Here is a 22,970-nt window from a genome sequence, read left to right on the forward strand (position 1 = left end):
ATGGTTTTCATTTATTGGCATCTGCCAATCCATGGCATTTAAGGCAAATTTGTAATTTAAGAGTGAACTTCTCAGGCAAAGACACAATCTTAGAGGAGAAAAATTAATCTGTGTGTGAGTGGACAAAGCACAAGATAGAGCAGAAGGAGTGAGCACTTTCCCATTATTCCCCTTCCCTATTGTATATTGGATAGTATATGAATTTACTGTACTATTTCTCAAGTGTCTTGATGATATTAAGGGTTCGGACCATGCAGAAAATACAGAGTATAGCTGAAACTGTAATTTGTCTTCTGTCAGCATTGTCAAGAAATTCTAAAACTTACAAAGTCAATTAAGGTTCATATTTAATTTAAGAAGATAAATGCCTTTTAATGTACAAATATACAATAAATTAATCTAGACCCCAAAACTCATAAAATCAAAGCTAACTCACTGCGTGGATAAGAGGTTCTTAACCCTTAACTCAAGTTGGCGAGGAATATAGGCTACGCATTGCAGATGGAAGATAGAGTAATGGAAGATTGTGTAGTATTCAGACTTCCTCACGGGGAGACAACATCCTCTCAGGATGGTACCTAAGTTGTGGCATTTCTAAAAGTTTACACAAAATCTAGTTAATTAATGAATGTCCTTAGCGAACACTGACTTTCTTCTTAGTTCAACTTTGTAATTTTAGTAATGTAATTTATGATGGGGTGGGAAGATTTGAGAAAGTTCTTCAAATGTCCTGACTGAAGGGCTCCTATTAAATTATTTTAAAAGCATGGTGTTATTTATTTATTTAAAAATTTTTTTTAATGTCTATTTATGTTTGAGACAGAGAGAGACAGAGCACGAGCAGGGGAGGGGCAGAGAGAGAGGGAGACACAGGCTCCGAGGCAGGCTCCAGGCTCCCAGCCATCAGCACAGAGCCTGACACGGGGCTCGAACTCATCAACCGTGAGATCATGACCTGAGCTGAAGTCAGATGCTCAACTGACTGAGCCACCCAGGTGCCCCTTATTTATTTATTTTAAATACCCATGAACTGAATTACTAAATTCTGAACAAATTATATGCTCTTGCCTCTGCCATCTTTCTGTAAGATGAACTATAACTAAAAACTTGCCGGTTATGGTCTTACATTTTCCAATGTTTTTTTATTGTGTATAAAAAACACAGCCTGAGACCTACCCTCTTAACAAATTTTCAAGTGTACAATGCATTATTGTTGACTCTGGGTACAGTGTCTTGCAGCAAATCTTTGAGCTCATTTGTCTTGCTTGACTGAAACTTTATGCCTTCTAATTAAAAAAGAACCAACAGTGATTCTTTTCTTTTTTAATGATATGAAAAACAAAATTCTGGGGCGTCTGGGTGGCTCGGTCGGTTAAGCGTCTGACTTCGGCTCAGGTCATGATCTCACGGTCTGTGAGTTCGAGCCCCGCGGCGGGCTTTGTGCTGACAGCTCAGAGCCTGGAGCCTGTTTCGGATTCTGTGTCTCCCTCTCTCTGCCCCTCCCCCGTTCATGCTCTGTCTCTCTCTGTCTCAAAAATAAATAAACGTTAAAAAAAATTTAAAAGAAAAACAAAATTCTACTGAATTTTAAATCTCTTCATAAGATAAATGTAATTATATGATCAATGTTAACGTCAGAGATTAAATAACACACCTGAATGTCATGATTAAAAATCACTTTTTATTTTTGATGGAGTGTTTCCTTCTCAAACTTTACACTAAATCATGAACTCAGTGATGATAGTGATTTGCTAACACTGCTAATTCCATTTAAAAGCTGATGTGTCCACTACATCTTCTGTGGCATACACAAGAACAGTGGATAATTTAAGACAGACCAAAAGGCACACGAACATGTTCAGAGAGAAAGAAGAAAAAAACATTTCACACACAACCTATGTATTTCAAAAATCAGTGGACTTGTAATTTCATGTGATATTAGAACATAGTCATTACAAGAATATTGAAAACTTTCAAGGAAAGAGGTCCAATATAGAAGTTATTGTAAATATTATTGCTTGGAACTTGAGTAGTTTAGAATTTGGACTAATTCCTTCAGAGACCGAAGTCAAGTTTAGCTCTATAATAATACTGTGGTTACAGAACAGACTTACCAGAACTTGGGTTGTGTAAGCAATGTAGGTATTATGTGAGAAGAAACTGCCAATGCTTAGATTGCTGCTTTAGGACCTAATTGAAATCTCACCTCCTTATCAGAGCAAATTCTTTAGTTTTTGCATTTACTCCCATGTTATAGCTACTATAGATATTTGCATATAGTACACGCAGATTTCTTTAAAACTCTGCTGGTAACTATACAAATCAGTTGCCTAATTATTTTAATGATGCTTAAATGATAATAATAATAATAATAATAAAGAAACCCAACAGTAAGAAAGTGCTTGATACAGGTAGAAATTGCCATTTATTGACACATTTATTGTGATTAGCTCATCTTATCTTTGTTCTTTTCTCTTCAAGCCATGAAAGTTTGCAGCTTTGAAAAAGGAAGCCTGTGTGAATGGTACCAGCCGATCCCAGAAAATCTAATTCGAGATTCAAACACATTCAGGTGGGGACTTGGCAATGGAACCAGTATCCATCATGGGGAAGAGAATCACAGGCCATCGGTGGATCATACAACGTAAGCGACTCCATATTTTGAACATGTCTCTTAAGAACTGTGTGTTAAGCAGTTCCCAAATTCCTGACATACCGCCTTACCGAAAGCCAATGCAATTATAAAGATGAATGTTTAAGTTACAGAGTAAGTGGGCCAAGTGCACTCTTTCATATAAAATTGAAAATAAAACCAATTATTTAGTTAAAAAAAGCTGTAAATACTCTTGTAAAAGTCATAGAAACTTGAGAAAAGTATAAGAAAAATAATTTGTAGCATCACCACTCGTTGAAAAGCACTGTTAATATATTGTTCAAAATGATCTGGGGCATCTGGCTGGCCCAGTGGGTAGAGCATGTGACTCTTGATCTCAGGGTTGTGAGTTCAAGCCCCATGTTAGACATGGAGCCTATTTAAAAAAAATTTTTTTAATTAAAAAGAATAAAATTATCTACTCTTTCCTTTCTCCCCTTCCCCCCACCCCGTGCCCCAAGTCTGTTTTCCCTATTTCCTCCTTTTCTAGCTCATCTTTCTCCTTAACCCTTTTCCTCCTCTTCCAGTCTTTGATCTTCATTTATTTTGGTCTTTTGTTTCCAAGGCTTCATAGCTCATACCTTACCCTGTTTTGGAGTCCACAGATACGTTGAGTGCTGACTTCCTTAAGATCCCATCCTTCATTCTTTCCTTTTAGTGATTTCATAGAAGGGCTACCGAAGACAACAAAGGGATCCCCATTTGTATTACCAAGAATGTTTTCAAAACCTTTGTACCTTCGCACCTCTTTGCGGTTAAAGTTTCATGAGCCCCACTTCTGTGGCTTCTGTTTCAAAGAAAACTAATGGTGTGTCCACTGCCAGTCCATCGTTGCCTTGCCCAATGTGACCTGGTACTCAGGGAGAGCTACAGTATCTTCTGGGCTGACTTTTGCACTCTGATTTTCTGAGTTCTCTTTTGTGGTTTTGTTTTGTTAAAATGGTTCCAGTTTTACTATCATTCGATTTCAGGATTAGCAGCCATGTTGCCCAAAGTATATATATATAGTAGCAGATATGAATACCAAGTGTTTTGATCATGTTTGACAGTTGGCGATTAATTTTGGAAATTTCAGTATACAAATTTTCCTTGGGCTGTTTCTAATAAAAAAGCAAAGGATAATTTCAGAAAGTTTCTCTGGCACCTGCAAATAAACCACACTGAGTCAATCATCTGTATTTCCAACTTTTTTTTTTTTTAATTTTTATTTTTGGGACAGAGAGAGACAGAGCATGAACGGGGGAGGGGCAGAGAGAGAGGGAGACACAGCATCGGAAACAGGCTCCAGGCTCCGAGCCATCAGCCCAGAGCCCGACGCGGGGCTCGAACTCACGGACCGCGAGATCGTGACCTGGCTGAAGTCGGACGCTTAACCGACTGCGCCACCCAGGCGCTCCAATCATCTGTATTTCCATAAAGAAAAAGGCAGACTAGAATCTCACTTGTATGTGGGAAAGGTATACATAGAAATGTGGTAGCTTATTATAAACACAGAAATATAATTTGCTTCTGACTTGTCTCTCCCCTCCCTGCAGCCCCCAATAGAGTGCACATTCTCTGAGGTGTCACAGGGTCTGTGACTTCCCTTTTCATTGCATTATTTCTAAGTGACTGATATATAAAAAGTCTCCATAATTATTTGTTGAATGAATTAGTTGATGATAAGAACTTATATATTTATGCTTTATAATTATATGCTGCAAAGCAAAAAATTAAATATATTTTAAAGGAGAATATTTAATAATCAGATAATGTCTAATAGCTGTGTTCCACATGACAATGAATCAGGAGAAGGGAGCAGTCCCTAAGCTTGTATCTCCCCTAGACTTCTTCTCCTCTCTTCTCCAGGCTCTTTCTGCAGCCAGGGAAGGCTTGACGTTTTTTCACTTTGTTGTAAGAAATAGTTTTTATGCACCGAATATCCAGCCTGCTCACTGGCCTGTAGTAAATCTCCAAACTCTATTTTCCAAATTTTATTTTTTACATTTAAAGGAAAGCATTTCTAATTTAGAAAATGCTTTTCTCTCTCAGGTGTGTGGCTCCAGAAATTTAAAGCCAGGTTTTTAAGACCATTGTGTTAGAAATAGTTTTCAAGACCAATTTTGAAAATCAAAAAGCTCTGCACCAGTTCTTTCTCCGTCTTCACATCCTGTGATCCCAGTTTTCCTTGTGGCCAAGATTGATTCAGGCTCAGGTTGGTGAAGATCATTCATAAACAAGTGCAAAAGAAAAAGAGCACATTATTATATTTCACAATATTCTCTCACTTCACATATTAATGAAGCAATAAAAAGTCTAGAAAAGTTATGGTGGTGTGGGATTATGTAGGGAAGTTTTCATTGTGTAGTCAGATCTTAATGTGTGTGTTTCACGCATAAACGGATGTTCCAAGTGACATTCTGCTTTTTTTTTTTAATTTTTTTTTCAACGTTTTTTATTTATTTTTGGGACAAAGAGAGACAGAGCATGAATGGGGGAGGGGCAGAGAGAGAGGGAGACACAGAATCGGAAGCAGGCTCCAGGCTCTGCGCCATCAGCCCAGAGCCTGATGCGGGGCTCGAACTCACGGACCGTGAGATCGTGACCTGGCTGAAGTCGGACACTTAACCGACTGCGCCACGCAGGCGCCCCTGACATTCTGCTTTTTTGACTTCACACTTTAATGAACCAGTAAGCTTTGAATCTCAATATCTGAAGTGAACTTTGGGGTCTAACAAAAAGTGTCGGTGGGGGGTTTACATCTTTATTTTTCACCTAGGGGATGGTTAACACCATTCCATACAATTGGTTTATTCAACACTTTGACATGACTTAGAAAAAGACACCTCTTCTTCTCCGGCTGGGGATATGTAGTCATGGCCGTGGCACAGGACTTGATGAGTGGATTCTTTCTTCACCTTGCTCAGCAGGGCCCAAATAAAGGCACCACACATGATTTTTTCATAGGATTGAAATCAAGGCATATAGAAATAATACTATTCTCAGGTATACTCTGGTGACTTAATAAAGTAAAATTCATTCATTGTAAATATCATCAATTGCAATTTGCATGTTTTTTGAGATTGGGTATGGGTAAAATTTCCATTTCTTTTAACTTATACAGTAATGGAACATTTAGTTGAAAAGTTATTTTCTTAGTATTTTGAAAATAGTGAAAAAAGAAAAGAAAAGCAGAAGAAAAGTGAGTATATATCCATTCTTGTTCCAGGAACTACTAGGGAACTTAGCAAAAAACATTAGTCCTACTCAGCTGAGAATTTTTTTTTAATTGTTATTTGCTTAACTTTGGATTAAGATATTTGATCACTTAGCACCTGAGCTTTGTAGCTAATTGAGATTTAAATATGTTTAGGATATTGTACATTTGGAATTGTTGTGTAATGATTTCTCCCCATTTGTAGTTTTATATGATCTCTGACTTCTGGACTCTTACCTCTAGAATCAGTTTAATTGGCCTAGTCTTTTAGCCCGGCCATTTTACCATAATATATAAATTGGTTCGTAGCTAAGTACCATAAATTTATAATTGTTTTTATGTCCTGGAAAAAGCCTTTGATTCAACTTACTGATTTTTACTACTAGAAGGCAAGGAGAGCAAAGTTTTGAGTTCGTGGCCCTCATACCTATTTATTTGACTAAATGCCCATCTGTTGGTTGAATGAGGTTTAATATTAAGATTTATCAGGAACATAAAATCATCCCTTCAGGCATAATTAAGTTCTCCACACTTCACTGTTGATATGGAATGATGTCTAGGGGAATATGGGTGCCTTTCCTACATTGGTGATTTCTAACTGTGCTCATAGATGCCTTAGTTAGGGAAGTTTCTCAAAATGGTGATCAGGGAACACTGTCAGTTATATATATATATATATATATATATATATATACACACACACATATATATATATGTATATATGTATATATATAAATGTTTTAAATTTTTATTTAAATTTAAAAACTTTTAATATATTTTATTTATAAATGATAAATAATATTTAAATTTATAAATTTATTTATACTATATTTTATTTAAATTTAAAAATTTAAAAATATTGTATATATTTAATTACCAATTTTTTAAACATTTATTCATTTTCGAGAGACAGAGACAGAGCGCAAGCGGGAGTGGGGCAGAGACAGAGGGAGACATAGAATCTGAAGCAGGCTCCAGGCTCTGAGCTGTAGCACAGCTGAAAGACAGGATGGCTTTCTCACTTTGTTTTTCCAGTTTTGTTCAGAGCAGATTCATTTTTCTCTAAATCTAGTGACTAATTAAAAAAATAGTACAGGGGCGCCTGGGTGGCGCAGTCGGTTAAGCGTCCGACTTCAGCCAGGTCACGATCTTGCGGTCCGTGAGTTCGAGCCCCGCATCAGGCTCTGGGCTGATGGCTCGGAGCCTGGAGCCTGTTTCCGATTCTGTGTCTCCCTCTCTCTCTGCCCCTCCCCTGTTCATGCTCTGTCTCTCTCTGTTCCAAAAATAAATAAAAAACATTGAAAAAAAATTAAAAAAATAGTACAAAATGTTTCAGGAGAAAGAAAAACATTGTTCTAAGGTAATTGCATTTAAAAATAAGATTTTTGTCTTGCAAAATAAGTATTATAATTGAGAAATAGTGTGGGAGAAACTTTTTCCCCCAGTCTAGAAGACATAATTTCAAGGCCCCCTCTATATTGCCTCATTCATTGTCTAATACCCAACATTTTTTTCTCAGGCCTTTTTGCCTATATGGAAAAGACAGATACTTTAAAACATACTAGATTTTAGAGTTTGCTTACAGATTGTTGAGAAACTATTTGAATACGAACTATCTCATTAAAAATGCAGATTATGTATAGAACACAGTTTCTTCAGTGTTTTCTTTGTCAAGTAGAAGTACTTTCTCTTAGATTTTTCCTTTTACTTCACAACACTTGTCATTGTCTTTCAGGTGGAAATGAGTTATAGTCCTCACTGTTGCAAATGTACCTACATTCCTGTATATATTATGCATTTGTGCAGAGTTAACCTCATTATAAACTAAAAGCCACATAAATAATGCAAACTGTCCCTGTGACATAACTGTGCATATCATAATGTATCTAAGTGCTGGATGTAAATGTGAATAAAAGCTTCAGTGAGACTGAAAATATTTTAATGTTTTCTGCTCTGCAACAATAACAATTTTCAAAGCCTTAATCTCTTAGACATTAAATACCAGAATTATTGCTTTCTTAGAGCCTTCTCTGGTAAGAAGATAAGCTAGTATTTTATAGGCCAATTTAGATGCCTTAACACTCTCTCAACATAATTTCTAAAAGATCCAGTTTTATAAATCTAGAATAATGGTTAAATACAAGGCTTTAGGAACAGTTTTGCCAAAATAAAAATAAAAGTGCAGTCAAAATCTAATTAACTGTAATTATTTTCTTTGAACTGTTGTAATCCTTGTGAGAAACAGCATTTCTGGCAGTGTGACCACAGGACTTGAGTATGAAGCAAACCTAAAGCACAAGCAAAATTGCTTTTATTTATATTGTACTTGAGTTAAGCAACTATTCTTTATATTTGCATACATATTAATAATTTGTGTTAATTAAGGGAATTAAATCATTTTAAGTGTAATTTTATTCCGTGTATTTTAGCTTGATAAGTAATTTTTAAAAGTTGACTACAGTGCCTTAAAAACATGGAATTTAAGAAAAATCTATGCTGAAAATAATACCTGTAAACCAAACCTAAAATAACATATATAATGGTTAGGTAGTATATTTGCTATGCAAGGTAAAATTTTAAGAATATATTCATCATACAGTGTATGATGTTGTTACCAAAAATCACTGTTTAATAATAAATAATTTTATATCATGGTTATAAATGCATTCAGAAATTAAAAATGCTTTTTAATTGTGTAATTTTTTAAATATGTGTTTTGGGGCGCCTGGGTGGCTCAGTCAGTTGAGCGTCCCACTTCGGCTCAGGTCGTGATCTTGCAGTTGACGAGTTCGAGCCCCGCGTCGGGCTCTGTGCTAGCAGCTCAGAGCCTGGAGCCTGTTTCAGATTCTGTGTCTCCCTCTTTCTCTGTCCACCCCTGCTCACGCTCTGTCTCTGTCTCAAAAATAAATAAACATTAAAAAAAAATAAATGTTTTGACTACATTAAAATGTAATGAATATACTTTTATTCTATCTCCTGCACAGAATTATTATTGTTATACATAATCTAGAAGAAACACCAGAGAACTTTATGGCCTGAAAGATGCAGGGGTAGCTCTGGTTAGGGCACACAATTTGTTATATTAGGCATGTATTTCCTGAGAATAGAAAACTTAATCACACATGGAACCGACATACACATGAATAGATGTGTAATGGGAAATGGGAAGGGTTACTTGCTTGACAGAGAGGTCCACTGGGAGGCGCAGAAAAGATCTTATCAAGTCCTCAAGTCTATCTTGGTTGAACATGTGTCTTTAAATTTTTTTTCATGTTTATTTATTTTTGAGAGAGAGACAGAGTGCAAGCGGGGAAAGGGCAGAGAGAGAGGGAGACACAGAATCCAAAGCAGGCTCCAGGCTATGAGCTGTCAGCACAGAGCCCAACGGGGGGGCTCAAACTCACCAACTGCGAGAGCATGACCTGCGCCAAAGTCGGATGCTTAACCATGAGTTGCCCAGGTGCCACTGGTTGGGTATGTGTCTTTAATAATACCTGAGGGAATCTCTATTTTTGGATGTTATTGGATAGTACAAATAAACTAAGATATTACTCTGGGTAAAGCCCACGTACTGACTCCCTTAGGAATTTCTTAGTTTTTTTTTATTTCTACAAGAATTTTTTCCTTTTACCACAAAATAAGAAATTCATTTTTATTGTAGGAAAATGTTTAAATATAGGTAGGAAAGATAAACCACATCAATGATAATTAAACCATCCTGATAAAAGCATTGTGTGTATATGCATTTTTAATAAAAATAACCATAGTGTCTTCTAATCTGCTTTTAATTTTATATACAATCTGTAAACAACTATTCACCAATACTTTTAATGAGCCAGTAGTATTCCATTAAATGAATGTACCATCATTCACTAATTCATTTCCTCACTATTTGATTTATGAGTTGCTTTTGATTATGCACAAATTCAGTCTTTCCTGAACAATATACAGGTTTTGTACACATTGCAGATTATGTCCTAAGAATTAAAAAAAACAGGGTAGGGGCGCCTGGGTGGCGCAGTCGGTTAAGCGTCCGACTTCAGCCAGGTCACGATCTCGCGGTCCGTGAGTTCGAGCCCCGCGTCGGGCTCTGGGCTGATGGCTCAGAGCCTGGAGCCTGTTTCCGATTCTGTGTCTCCCTCTCTCTCTGCCCCTCCCCCGTTCATGCTCTGTCTCTCTCTGTCCCAAAAATAAATAAAAAACGTTGGAAAAAAAAATTAAAAAAAAAAAACAGGGTAGAATTTTTATATATTTTTGAAACATTTGATTTATAATTTAATATTTTTAAATGTTTATTTATTTTTGAGACGAGAGAGGGACACAATTCATTCCCAAAGAATTTTGTCAAATGCTTTATTCATGTATTATGAAGATCATAGGATTTTTATCGTTCATCATATTAATGTGTATATCACATTTGTTGACTATGTTGGGCCTTCTTTGCATCCCAGGGATAAATCCCACTTAATCACAGATATAATCCTTTTAATGTGCTGCTAACTTGATTTGTTAGTATTTTTTTGAGAAATTCTGCATTTATGTTCAACAGGAATATTGGCCTATAGTTTTATTGTCTTTTAGTGTCTATATGGCTTTAATATCAGGATGGTGCTGATTTCATAAAATGAATATGGGAGTATTCCCTTCTCTTCAGTTTTGGAAGGGTTTCAGAAGTGTTGGCTTTAGTTCTTTAAATTCACCAGCGTTTGGTAAAATCCCACTATTGAAACCATCTGCTCCTGAGCTTTTCTGTGTTGGGAGACTTGATTACTGGTTCAATCTCTTTACTCAGTATTAATCTGTTCAGATATTCTGTTTCTTCTTGATTCAGTATTAGTGTATTGTGCGTTTCTAGGAATTTATCACTTTCATCTAGATTATCCGATTTGTTAGTATGCAATTGTTTATGGTAGTCTCTTTTGATATTTTGGAATTCTGTGACTTCAATTGTAATGTCTCCTCTTTCACTGATAAATTTATTCATTTGAGTCTTATCTCTTTTTTCATGGTTAGTCGAGTGAAAGGTTTGTCAATTTTGTTTAGTTTTTCAAAAAAATTAACCCCTAGTTGGTCCTATTTTCCTTATTCTATATTTCATTTATTTTTGCTCTAATCTTAATTATTTTTTCTTCTGTTAAATTTAACCTTACTTTGTTCAAGTTCCTTGAGGTCTTGGGGTATACAGATAGGTTGTTTCAGATCTTTCTTTTTTTAATGTAGGTGTTTAGAACTGTAAACTTTCTTCCTAGAACTGCTTTTAACACATCCCATAAATTTTAGCATGTTGTATTTCCATTTTCGTTTGTATCAATGTTTTTTTAAATTTTCCTTTTAATTTCCTCTTTGATCCATCATTTGCTCTATTTAAGAGTGTGTGTTTGATTTCTATATATTTGTAGATTCCCAAAATGTCCTCCTGTTTTGCTCTCTGATTTCATACCATTGTGGTCAGAAAAGACATGTGATAAAATTTTAATTTTCTTGAATCTGTTAAGACTTTTTCGTGGCTGAACATATGATCTATCCTAGAAAATGTTCTGTGTGCACTTGAGAAGAATATGCATTCTTCTGCTATTGGATACAATGTTTGTATATGTCTGCTATGTCTGTTTTGTCTATAGTGTTGTTCTATTAACACTATATAGTGTTAACTCAAATAATATATAGTCATATTACATAGTCAAGTGTTATATACAGTCATATATATACTCAAATAACACTGTAGTGCTGTTTTCTTATTGATTTTCTGTCTGAGTAATCCAGCTATTATTGGATGTAGAATATTAATAATAGTCCCTATTAGTGTATTGTTGTTTATTTCTCCACGCAGTTATGTTATTATTTGCCTTATATATTTAGGTGTTCTGATATTGGATGCATAAATATTTACAATCGTTAGGCCTTCTTTATGAATTAATAACCCTTTCATCATTATACAATGACCTTCTTTGTCTCTTGTGACTATTTTTAACTTAAAGTGTGTTTGATACAAGTATAGCCACCCCTCTTCTCTTTTGGTTACCATTTGTATGGAATCTTTTTTATCCCTTAGCTCCCAGCCTATGTGAGTCCTTAAAACTAAAGTGAATCTCTTGTAGACAACTGTCGCAGACTATGAGTCTGGAGTTCTTTCTTGTCCAGCAAGAGAGTGGACGCAGAATTGAATATGAGAGAGGCCAATGTCTGGGAGAAGACAAGAGCCCCAAACAGGCGTTCTGTCTCCGTATTTATTGAGCTCTCAAGATCTTAAACACATGGTAGACGTGAAGAAAACAATCAGGTAGTAATCAATAACTTGTGTGTGTGAGAAGCTAAGGGTCTGGAGGGCAAGTGGCATTTGGAGTTGTGATCAGAGCACAATAGTATATTGGCGCCAGATGGAAAGTAGTTTCCTGTAACAAGTTACTCATGATCCCTTTATAATGTCTCATTCGCTAACCTTGGGTGCTTTCATCCTGTGGGCAGCTTTCTGCCCTAAGCTTTTTTAACCCTTAAGTGTAAGGAATTCTTGAACCTATTTCCCCACAGGCAGCATATTGTTTGATCTAGTTTCTTGCTTTTTAACCATTCAGCCTTCCTAAGTCTTTCAATCGGAGAATTTCATCAACCTATGATAAAGTAATATATAGGTAAAGTACTGCTAGGTAAGGACTTACTATTGCCATTGTGGTAATTATTTTCTGACTGTAGTTCCTTTATGCTGTTTTCTTTGTCTCTTGCTGTCTGCTTTTTGTGATATAATGACTTTTGTAGTGGTTTGCTTTGATTCCTCATCTCAATATTTGGTTTAATCTACTACAGGTTTTTTTCTTCATTGTTGCTATGAGGTATACATAAACTATCTTTGAATTTCAGCATTCTCTTTTAAGCCAATAATAGCTCACCTTTGGGCTAGGATGGGTCAGATGGTAGTAATTGTGGGTAGGAGAGGCTTGCTGTCAGGGTCTCTAATTAGGTAGGGCTAGTGTCTGTTCTTCAAGGTGGGAGTGCTTCTGGCTAAACTCTGCGATTGGGTGAGCCTGCTGACTCAGCTTGGCTTTCAAACGGGGCTACTGGCTGGCTCCCTGGTTGAGTGGCTGTTGGTTTGGCTCTGTGGTCAGGTGGAGCTACTAGCTGCGCTCAGCATTCACCTCTGGTTGGCTGGGGTCACAGTCCGTGTTCCCCAGCAGAGTAGTGCTACTGGATGGACTCTGCATTTAGGTGTGGCTGCAGGATGGGTTCTGCAACTGGCCCTGCTTGGGTGAGGACCCAGCTTGTGCTCCCCATCCAAATGTGCCCCTGGCTTGACTCAGCATTGAGGTAAGGCCACTTTGAGATTAGGTGGGACCTCAGGCTGTGGTCAGCAATGAGGCAGGGCTGTGGGCTGGGTTACACTGCCGTCCAGGGCATTTGGCTATGCTCTGTGTCCAGGCAATACTGTATGTTGAGCTCTAAGGCTGCCCATGGTCACTATTCATATGTCCTGGTTAGGCAGGGCTGTAGTCTTTGCTCAACAGTTGGGAAGAGCTACTGGCTTGGCTCCCTGTCTGGGTGGGGTCATAACCTGGGCTGTGGGACCTTCCAGGGCTCAACGATTAGGCTTCCTGGTCAGGTAGGGCCAGAGGCAGTGTTCAGCCATTGGGTGGGTTTGCTCACTTCCTTCCCTGTATGGGCAGACTATAAGATTGTCTCTGTCTATAGGGACCATTGGTTGGGGACCCAGACCCAGCCTATTGAGCTCTTTTGCCAGAGTGTTCATGGTCTTGGTTCTGCAAATGGGAGGAGACACTGGCCAAGATGTCTGGTCAGGTGCTGCCCCCAGCAGGACTACCGCTCACCATGATCCCTGCCTTAGGTGCTATGAGCTCCTTTTTTCCTCTCTGTCTTGATACCTGGAGGTCTAACCCCATTTATTTCCCCAGTGATCCCTGTGAGCTGAGACTGAGGTGGGCATTCTTGGAACACTGAGAAAGCTGAATGCCTCCCTTGGGCTCTTTTTCTCACTGGAGAAACCAGAGGTCCTAGGGATACATTTTGGTGCCATGCTGTGCTGGCTTTGGGAAGGGGTGATCGGGTCAAAGTGAAACTGCTTCTTTTACTCTTCAAATGCATTTGTTTTCTTCTTTTGTGAGCCAAAGGGGTAGTTGAGCCTCACCCTTGGTTCTGGGATTCTCACAAAGGTGACTTGTCCGTGGATACTTGCTGGAAGGTCTTTCTTTGAAAGGGACTGAACAAACCATTTTTCCTGCCATCTTACTGACAGCACTCCATCTTTTATGCTTAGAAAGGCCTTCTGCAAAGCATAAGAGACTCTTAAAAACTGAGAACAAACTAAGGGTTGATGGGGGGTGGGAGGGAGGGAGCGGAGGGTGGGTGATGGGTATTGAGGAGAGCACCTTTTGGGATGAGCACTGGGTGTTGTATGGAAACCAATTTGACAATAAACTTCATATATTGAAAAAAAATAAACCTAAACAAAAAAAAAAAAAAAAGAAAGGCCTTCCGTATCCACGTTCATACCAAATTCACCTGTATTTTCTACTGTATTTGAGTAGTTTGAGTGTTTTGCAACTATGTACTTAATTCATCTAACAACTTATTTTGGTGAATGTTATGAGAAAAAATACCTCTTTTTCCTTAATAACTGATCAGTTTAACACTTTTTAATATGGGCATAGACATACCTCATTGTGCTTTGCAGATACTACTTTCTTTTTTTAAACAAGTTGAAGGTTTGTGGCAACCCTGTGTTGAGCAAGTCTATTGGTGGCATTTTTTCCCCTAACAACATTCTTTCACTTCATGTCTCTATGTCACATTTTGGTGATTCTTGCCGTATTTCAAACTGTTTTCATTATTACTTGATTTGTTATATGGCTCTATGATCAGTGATTACAACCGGCTGGAAGCTCATATGATGGTTTACATTTGTTAGTAATAAAGTATTTTTAAAATAAGATATGTACATTGTTTTTTTAGACATAATGCTGTTGCACACTTAAGAGACAACAATATTGTGTAAACATAACTTTTATATGCAGTGGGAAACCAAAAAAATCATTTGATTTGCTTTATTGTGATGTTTGCTTCATTGTGGTGGTCTGGCACTGAACCCCCAATATCTCCACGGTGCTCCTATAAGTGCAATCTGATTTAACTTACTATACTTTGTCATGGAAAGACGTATAGCCCTAAGTGACAAAATCTACATCTTATCCTGGTGTCTTTGTATTGATGACACTTATTGATACATGTTGAATAGCATCAGTCAAAGCCACAGCCAAAGCTCTATTTGTCACATGCAACCAGGGCTCTGCTTTTATGTTGCCACTTGTATGTTTATCCGGCAATGCATGTATGTGACTACATCCATCCAACCTACCTTACTAGTTTGCTGTTACATGGAAATCTCCCACCTCAGGAACAATCAGCTGTTTCCATCTTGTGGGATTAGCCCTATGAAGTTCAAGAACCAACTTTTCTTTCAGTAGAACATCTAAAGGAAGCTAACATGAGTATTTAGGGTTACTCTTGGCCTATGCCTTCTTTGATGCCTCTCTAATTCTAATTTGATGAGTGTTCTCAGCCTGTGGGCCCCCTTTTCCTTCATGTTTGGGCTGTTTGATTTTTCTATCCAAGCTACTACACACTTGGAAGTAATGCCTTTGAACTTAGTTCTGTGGCCATCATTCTAATTCCTACAGAGATTGATTCTGACTTGGGAACCAAAGGGTTTGCCTGTAGGTGGCAGTGTAAAAACAGGGTTTCAGTTCTTGTGTTAGTTTCCAGTGGCTGCCGTAACAAACTCTTACAAATTTGGTGGCTTTAAACAACAGAAATCATTTTTTCTCAGTTCTGGAGGCCAAAAATCTGAAATAAGTATTCCTGGGCCAGAATCAAGGTATTGGCAGGGTACTCCCACTCTGAAGGTTCTGTTGGCTGCCAACATTCTTGGTTTTGTGGCCACATCACTCCATTTTATGCCTCCATGGTCACATTATTTCCTTGTCTTCTGTCTGTGTCAAATCTCTCTCTGCCTCACTCTTAAAAGACACTTGTGATTACATGAAGAGTTCATCCAGATAATCCAGGATAATTGTCCCCACCTGAAGACTGTCAATTGAATCACATCTGCATAGGCTTTGCTGTGTACGATCGCAAATTTTATAGGTTCCAGGGTTTAGGATCTGATATCTTTGAGGGGCACTGTTTAACTTACTGTAGTGAACAAACGAAGTTAATACTAAGTTTAATCCCAGAGCCAGCATTCATTAACTGTGTGGATATAGGTGATGCTGTGAACTCTCTCCATTTTGGTTTCTTCATCGAAAAAATGGGCAGAAGAGATTTAGTTTAATATTGGCAGGAGTGGGGGATAGTTGGGGCATACAGGAATCATTTAGGCTTCATGCAAATGAGTCAGAAGATAATAGAAGGGCATTAAAAGTTCTGTTGTCTGAGTGTAAAGAGGATTGAGAAAAGAAGGAGGGAAGCAAATTAGTTGAAATTATTGAGGGCCTTTTATTGACATGAACTAAAGAAAAACAGTATCTCTGGAAAGTAAAGACCTTATGTGTCTTCTCCAGATCGTAAGCTCCAGGAAGGCAGAAGCCATGCCATTTTTTTTTACCCTTAATTATGAATGATTGCCTCTCCAGAGTACTAAAGGAGAATTTTCTGTTTTAATATACATTCATCCCCAATACGTTATGAATTACTATCAACCCTAATGGGAAGAGGATGGGCTTCTAAAAGGCAATAAAGAAATTCACAAAAGTAGATGGTGCTGCTTAGAAAAGGCGGAAAACGAGTTAACAAGGGAAAGAAGTAAAAGGAACTTTTGCTTCTGGGGTTGGCATCATATCTGATAGTATGGAAGACAGCGTAAAAAAATACTATGGACCAAATATGTCCAGATAATAACACTACTGATTCCCCAAAGCAATGCCATTATTTTCAAGTCTAAGGGCACTGAATATTTATATCAGAATTATATTAGATGAGAATCTTGACTAGAGGTTGCTGGGATAGTGGAGAACATATTTTGCTATGGTCATGATGCTAAGAAGGAAATGAATGGTAGCATTTAAGCTTTAGAATGTATGTCAAGTAAGCTGTATCTGCAAGTGGAGTTGAGATGGAAAGAGAGAACTTTTTTCCTGACTTTGGAATTATAATTTATTTCAGTAATATACTTTATGGCTGTCCTTATTATACAGATACTTAGCATTAATTCCATCAGTTGAGTTTTCTGCATATATCCATGTGGGTTTATTTTCTTTCTCCTACTAGGTTGCAAGTCTCGTTAGAATCCAGTGGCCTTAATATTTTCTTAAAACTCTTTTTAAAAAAAATATTTTTGAGAGCAAAAAAAGAGAGAGAAAGTGAGCAGGGGAGGGAGGAAGAGTAAGAGAGAGAGAATCATAAGCAGCCTCCGTGCTTAGTATGCAGCTCAATGTGGGGCTCGATTCCACAACCCTGGGATCATGACCTGAGTTGAGATCAAGAGTTGGACGCTCAACCAACTGAGCTGCCCAAATGCCCCCAGTGGCCTTAATATTTTTCCTTTCCTGTCTTTCTTAAATATCAGCACCTAGAAACGTGTTTTGAAAATGCTTCAAGTTTACTTTATAAAGTGGCTTCCTATTTAGCCAAGTGCATCTCTTACTATAATCTGCATTCTTAGATGATTTTATTCTGATGGGAACATTTCTTCACCTGCACCTGCTTGATTTAGTTCTACTTGCAATCTGACATTTTAATCTTCATTATAAACATTATTAATTTAGTTTAATATTTTCAGTCATCAAGTATTACCATAAAAGTAGGTTTTTGGACTTCTATTTGAAAGAAACTCAGTTGAATTGAAACTTTATTGGGGATTTTGAGATACTATAATAAATTGAGCAAAAGTTAACAAAATCTATATGAGGCTTAATATATGAAGTACAGGGTGAACTTTAATAAGGCAGAAAAGAAAGCTCTAGTATCTCCTCCATTTGTTGTCTATGCATTCAGTAGGCACAGAAATACAGGTAAGGGAGGACATTGCATTTTCTTTATGGAGTGAAGGTTTTTGCTTAAATCTAATGCTCATGTTTTGCATATTAAAAAGATATTTATTTGCAGGATGGTATGACTTTAATGCAGCCATCCAAATATCACTGACATTAGGAATATAAATTTTTCCTGAGAGTTTATGTGCTATTTAAATTAAACCATAAACTAGGAGCAAAGGTAGTTTTCATTTAGAAAATCCTGTCTGGCACAGACCTTTTCTCCAAGGTACTATTTGCATTGATCTTACAAAGTCTATCTTTTAGAGCTACAGTCATAATGAAATTCAAAATATAGTTCGTTTATCTCATGGATAAATCTCATGGATTTTTTTCAGCAGGGTTGCTATTTAGAACTAATTTTCTTCAAGTTTTTAGTGACATTAGTATACAAGAAGAGTGGTATTGCCTTAGTTTACCAAGGGGTCAGACCAGATTAGTTTTTTTTTTTTTTTAAATAGTCGATTACCAAAAGGTTTGTTTATATTCTTGTTGTTTTATATATTTGTTCTGTTTGTAACCAAATAGAAGATTGAGGTATGACATAATAAAGATTATAGAATATTATTTTTCATGCATTAGTTAATAGATCCATAGATTGGATCTATGATTGACTCTATAGATTGACTATAGTATTTATTTAAAAGGTATCCATGAAAATGTTTGAATGTGGGCTCCTGGGTGGCTCAGTTGTTTAAGTGACTGACTCTTGGTTTTGGTTCAGGTCATGATCTCATGGTCTTGAGATTGAGCCACAGTGGGCGTGGAGCCTGCTTCAGAGTCTCCCTCTGCCCTTCCCCTCTCCCACTCTCACTCATGCTCTCTCTTTCTTATGAATGAATAAATAACTAAATAACTAAATAACTAAATAAATAAATCTATCTTTGTATTTGTAAAAAAAAATTTCATAGTCTTGTACATAATAGATACTAGCACCAATGTGCTTACCAGTTCATAGAAAATGTAAATGTGTTGGCTAATGGAAAGAACTATATTAGCTCAATTATTTCTGCTTTAAATTATTTTCCTCTGGAGACTTCAAGTGATTTATTTGTCAGTAGCAAAGTTAAAATAGAATAACAATAAATTATGTCTGTGATTTATACTTAAAACCTACCATTACTTTGCCTATTTCAAAGAATAATACCCAAACAATTAACTGAATGATGTTAAAGAAAATGGGGGGAAATGCCGAGTTTATAAGTAAATTCTGATAGTTAAGTAGGTGTATGTCTTCCAGCATGCCCTCTCTGATAACGCAAAGCTAACAGGTCTGATATGTGAACAGTGGTGGCTTTCATATAATGAAGCATCTTCGAAGTGAAAACAATACTAATTGAGTGTTTACTACATCACAGGCTTTGTGTGGATGCCTTTCATACATAATCACGTCTATTCCTCACAGGGAACTTGTAGAGGTGGTATAATCATTCCTGTTTTACATGTGAGCAAATCCAAGTGTAACGTTAACCGGCTTGCCTAGGAGCCCACAATTTAGTCAGCTTGTGAGCTGGAACCCTTAAATCCAAATCTCACAGATGCTGAAGTCTGTGCTCTTAAACACAGCCCTACATGTTGTCGTGAATCTCTCTTGCTTAAAAGCTAAGCATTTAAAAGATTTATGACGTGATTTGATTTCAGTTTTATGCCCTGACAGGAGACGGGAAGAGAGGAAAATGGTAGTCTGTAGTTCTGAAGAAAAAGGCAGATAAGATCAGTGAGGTGTTAGTGACGGTGACTTGAAGAGAAAACAGTCATCAGGAAATGTCCAGCACCCAAAACCATTTTTGCCTTCCTTCTTTCTTAATGTCAAGACTTCAAATTTTATGGCCATCAGCCAGTCAAGGTGATCTCATTCTTCTTTGCCAAGGATTGTTTTAGTCCTGTGGTTCTCAAGCATGCATCACAATCACCTGGAGAGCTTATTAAAACACAGGAATCTTGGGCTCACTCCAGAATTTTTGATTAAGTGGGTCTGGGGTAGACTGTAAGAATTTACATTTTTAACAAGTTCCCAGGTGACGTAGTTCCCTGCTAGTCTGGGAGCCACACTTTGTGGTCTCATTTATTTAGTCAAGATACGGTTCTCCCAACTGGCAGCTCATTGGAATTACCTGGAGACACAGTTGAAAGATATGGATATCCAGGCCCCATACAGATAAAACACAAGCTCCAGGGACTCTTTCCTGCCCTGATTCTCATACAGGAATGGGCTTCTAATTGATCACGTTTCATGATTACCAACATTCTATTGTATTGAGAAATGCAGCCCATCAACAGTGGGTGTGTGTGTGTGTTCCTGACTGTAAGAATTCACTGATGCCAAAGGGCTAATGTAGCCTCTTCAGTTTGGGGTTCCCTTGAGGCTCCGAATTCTCTTAGTCTTTTATGCCCCCCTGATCATATGAGCTCATAGAAAGCTCAGAATCACATATTTAGCCTCGTGTTAGTGATTCTGTAAAACTTAGAGAATGCATTTTGTGACCTGGTTTTATCCGGGGTTCCTTTTAGTGTTTCAACTTCTATTTCCTTTTAGTCTTACCTCATCTGTATATTTGTGTATGTGTGTCTTTTAGTTTACAATATCACACTTTATCACTTGTATTTTTGTAAATAGCATTATATTTTGATAACAAGGTGAGATTTTTAAAGTAATAAAAAGTAAATTGAAGAAGTGCAGGTGATGTTAATGCTCCCATGGGAAATATACTAATCTATGAACTTTGTTTTAATTGAAATACCTTATTATTTACTTATAATTGTTTTCATTGTTATGAAGTAATTTCATTTTCCTCATTATTCAGCATAAAATAATTAAAAAGAGTTCTTAAAATTATACAATCATAAGATTAAAAGAGCGAGTATATGTAGATGATTTCTTTAGGCAACTGAAAACGCTTTGGTTCTTTTGTGGCACAACAATACACGTAATGCAATTTATGGGATAATGAGGTTTGGGTTCAGATTTTAAATTTTAAAAAGTGTATCATCTTTGCCATTGTTTTGGAATTGTCTCTATATATCTAGTCAAATTTTTGTACGACTGTAGTGACTACACAGGCAGCTTCATAAACTTGAAAACTATAACATTATATTCCCTAAGAAACATTACTTCTAAAGACTTGTTAAAATGTAATTTAAGAAATAATTCTGCACACGAGTTACCAGAAATGCTTTATATAAGCAACAGAAGGAGATGCAAGAATCTTAAAACTTAGGAGTACAGATAAGATAGATGTTAAAAATTCCGTATCATTTAAAACAAAATTTAAAGACCGTAAACAAAGTACCTTGTTATCTGGCACAGAGGAGGGATCCTTTGATAGCGCACAAAGAAGAAAAGCATTATGAAAAAGGTAATTTTTGAGGTGGCTTTGAAGAGCTGCACAGAATTTCATCAAGCCAAGGTAAAGTAGTGGTTACACCCCTTATGGAGGAATGATAAACATGAGTTTTGTTATATACCAACTTAATAATTCAGAGCAAGTGGCTGGCAGGGAAATGTTTGATTTTCCCGATTCAGTGCCTTGGTGACTGGAAGAGTAGTGATAACAAAACCAGAAATAAAGATCTCATGAGGAGATGATTTGCAAGACAGCAGATAAGAAAGACAAAGAAAGAAAAATGTTATCGGAGAGGGAACATTCTACTGTATTAAGAAACATAAACCCTTAGGAATATGTGTGTATATTCTCTGTGACTATTGGAAATCATCGATGCCAAAGGGTTAATGTGGTCACTTTGTTGTAAGAGAAGAACATGACTATAGAGTATCTTCTTTTAGGATAGCAGGGCTAGAAAAGGGAAAGAAAATACATATATATGGGCCACATATTTTATAATTCCACTGATACGAAGAGTCCAGAATCGGCAAATCTGTTGATACTGTATGTAGTTACATGGTTATCCAGATGGGGGCGGGTGCAATGCAGAGTGACTGCTGATGGATAGGAAGCCACTTTTGGGGGTAATTAACATGTTGTGAGACTGAATAGTGTTAATGGATTCACAGCTCGGGGAGTGTATTAACATTCTCTGAATTATGTACTTTATAAATGTGAACTTTATGATTTGCGAGTTACATCTCAATAAGGCTATTGTAAAAATAAACAGGAAAGGGGTAAATTTATTTTAGACTCCCATGTTCAGTAGGTCTGAAGTGAATTTTTAAAGGCACAATTGAATCAAGAATGTTTTAATCTCTAAAAGGATTTTAAAATTAAAAAGATATTGTAACTGACAGGCTAATAGAGTGGAGGGGGAAGCAGAATAAAAAAAAAAAAAAAGCCTTGACTAACTCAGTAGAAGGATGAAAGGAGGGACAAGAAATGTGAAAATGTTGGAACAAAGGAAAAAATGCTCTGGAGGTAGATTAAAGTAGCAATGTTTCAATTAAACATGTGTGGACTAAATACTAAAGTCAAAGAGAAGGATAGTCAGACTGGATAAAAGGGAACATAAATCAAACCCAACTATATGGTACATATAAGACAAATGCATTGAATAAGAATTTAGCAAGTTGAAAAAGAGTATGATTGAAAAAAAACCAGACTTATGCCATTCCAAGACCAAAACAAGAAAGCTAGTGTGGCAATACTGACATTTGAGAAAATAGACATTAGGTCAAAAATGCTACCAGAAGTAGAAGACCATTTGATAATGAGCGGATAGACATTACACCAAACGTAGACTGCTGTTCTAAGTTTGTGTGTTTTATAACTTACCCTTAAATATATAACTAAAAATTTGCAGAGTGATCAGAAGATACAAATACACAAATTTCTAATTAAAATGGTAGATTTTGACACCGCTCTCTCAGAAGGACATTGAACAAAAATCAGTAAGTATGTAAAAAAGTAAGCCATATAATTGACTTGAACTAATCCATATATTTAGAATGCTATTCTAGTGCTGTCCAGTGGAAATATAATGCAAGCCACATGTGTAATTTAAAATTTTCTAGTTGTCATATTACACAGAAATAAAAATACATGAGATTATTTCTGATATATTTTACCCAGTATGTATAAACTTTTCATTTCAACATACAAGAAATATAAAATTAAGATATTATATGAGTCTTTTT

General features: G+C 36.7%; 1 protein-coding gene across 1 annotated transcript in view; it reads left to right on the plus strand.

Moving 5' to 3' along the window:
* The window catches only part of MALRD1 (MAM and LDL receptor class A domain containing 1), a 768,730-nt gene that overhangs the window by 245,822 nt on the left and 499,938 nt on the right, over window positions 1–22,970 (plus strand). Inside the window, exon 22 of the mRNA XM_045062650.1 lies at window positions 2,482–2,644. Coding sequence (XP_044918585.1) covers window positions 2,482–2,644 — 163 coding nt within the window. The remainder of the gene's footprint in view (window positions 1–2,481; window positions 2,645–22,970) is intronic.

This window comes from Felis catus, chromosome B4 (genome assembly GCF_018350175.1).
Source record: "Felis catus isolate Fca126 chromosome B4, F.catus_Fca126_mat1.0, whole genome shotgun sequence".
In the NCBI taxonomy this organism is placed as follows: Eukaryota; Metazoa; Chordata; class Mammalia; order Carnivora; family Felidae; genus Felis; species Felis catus.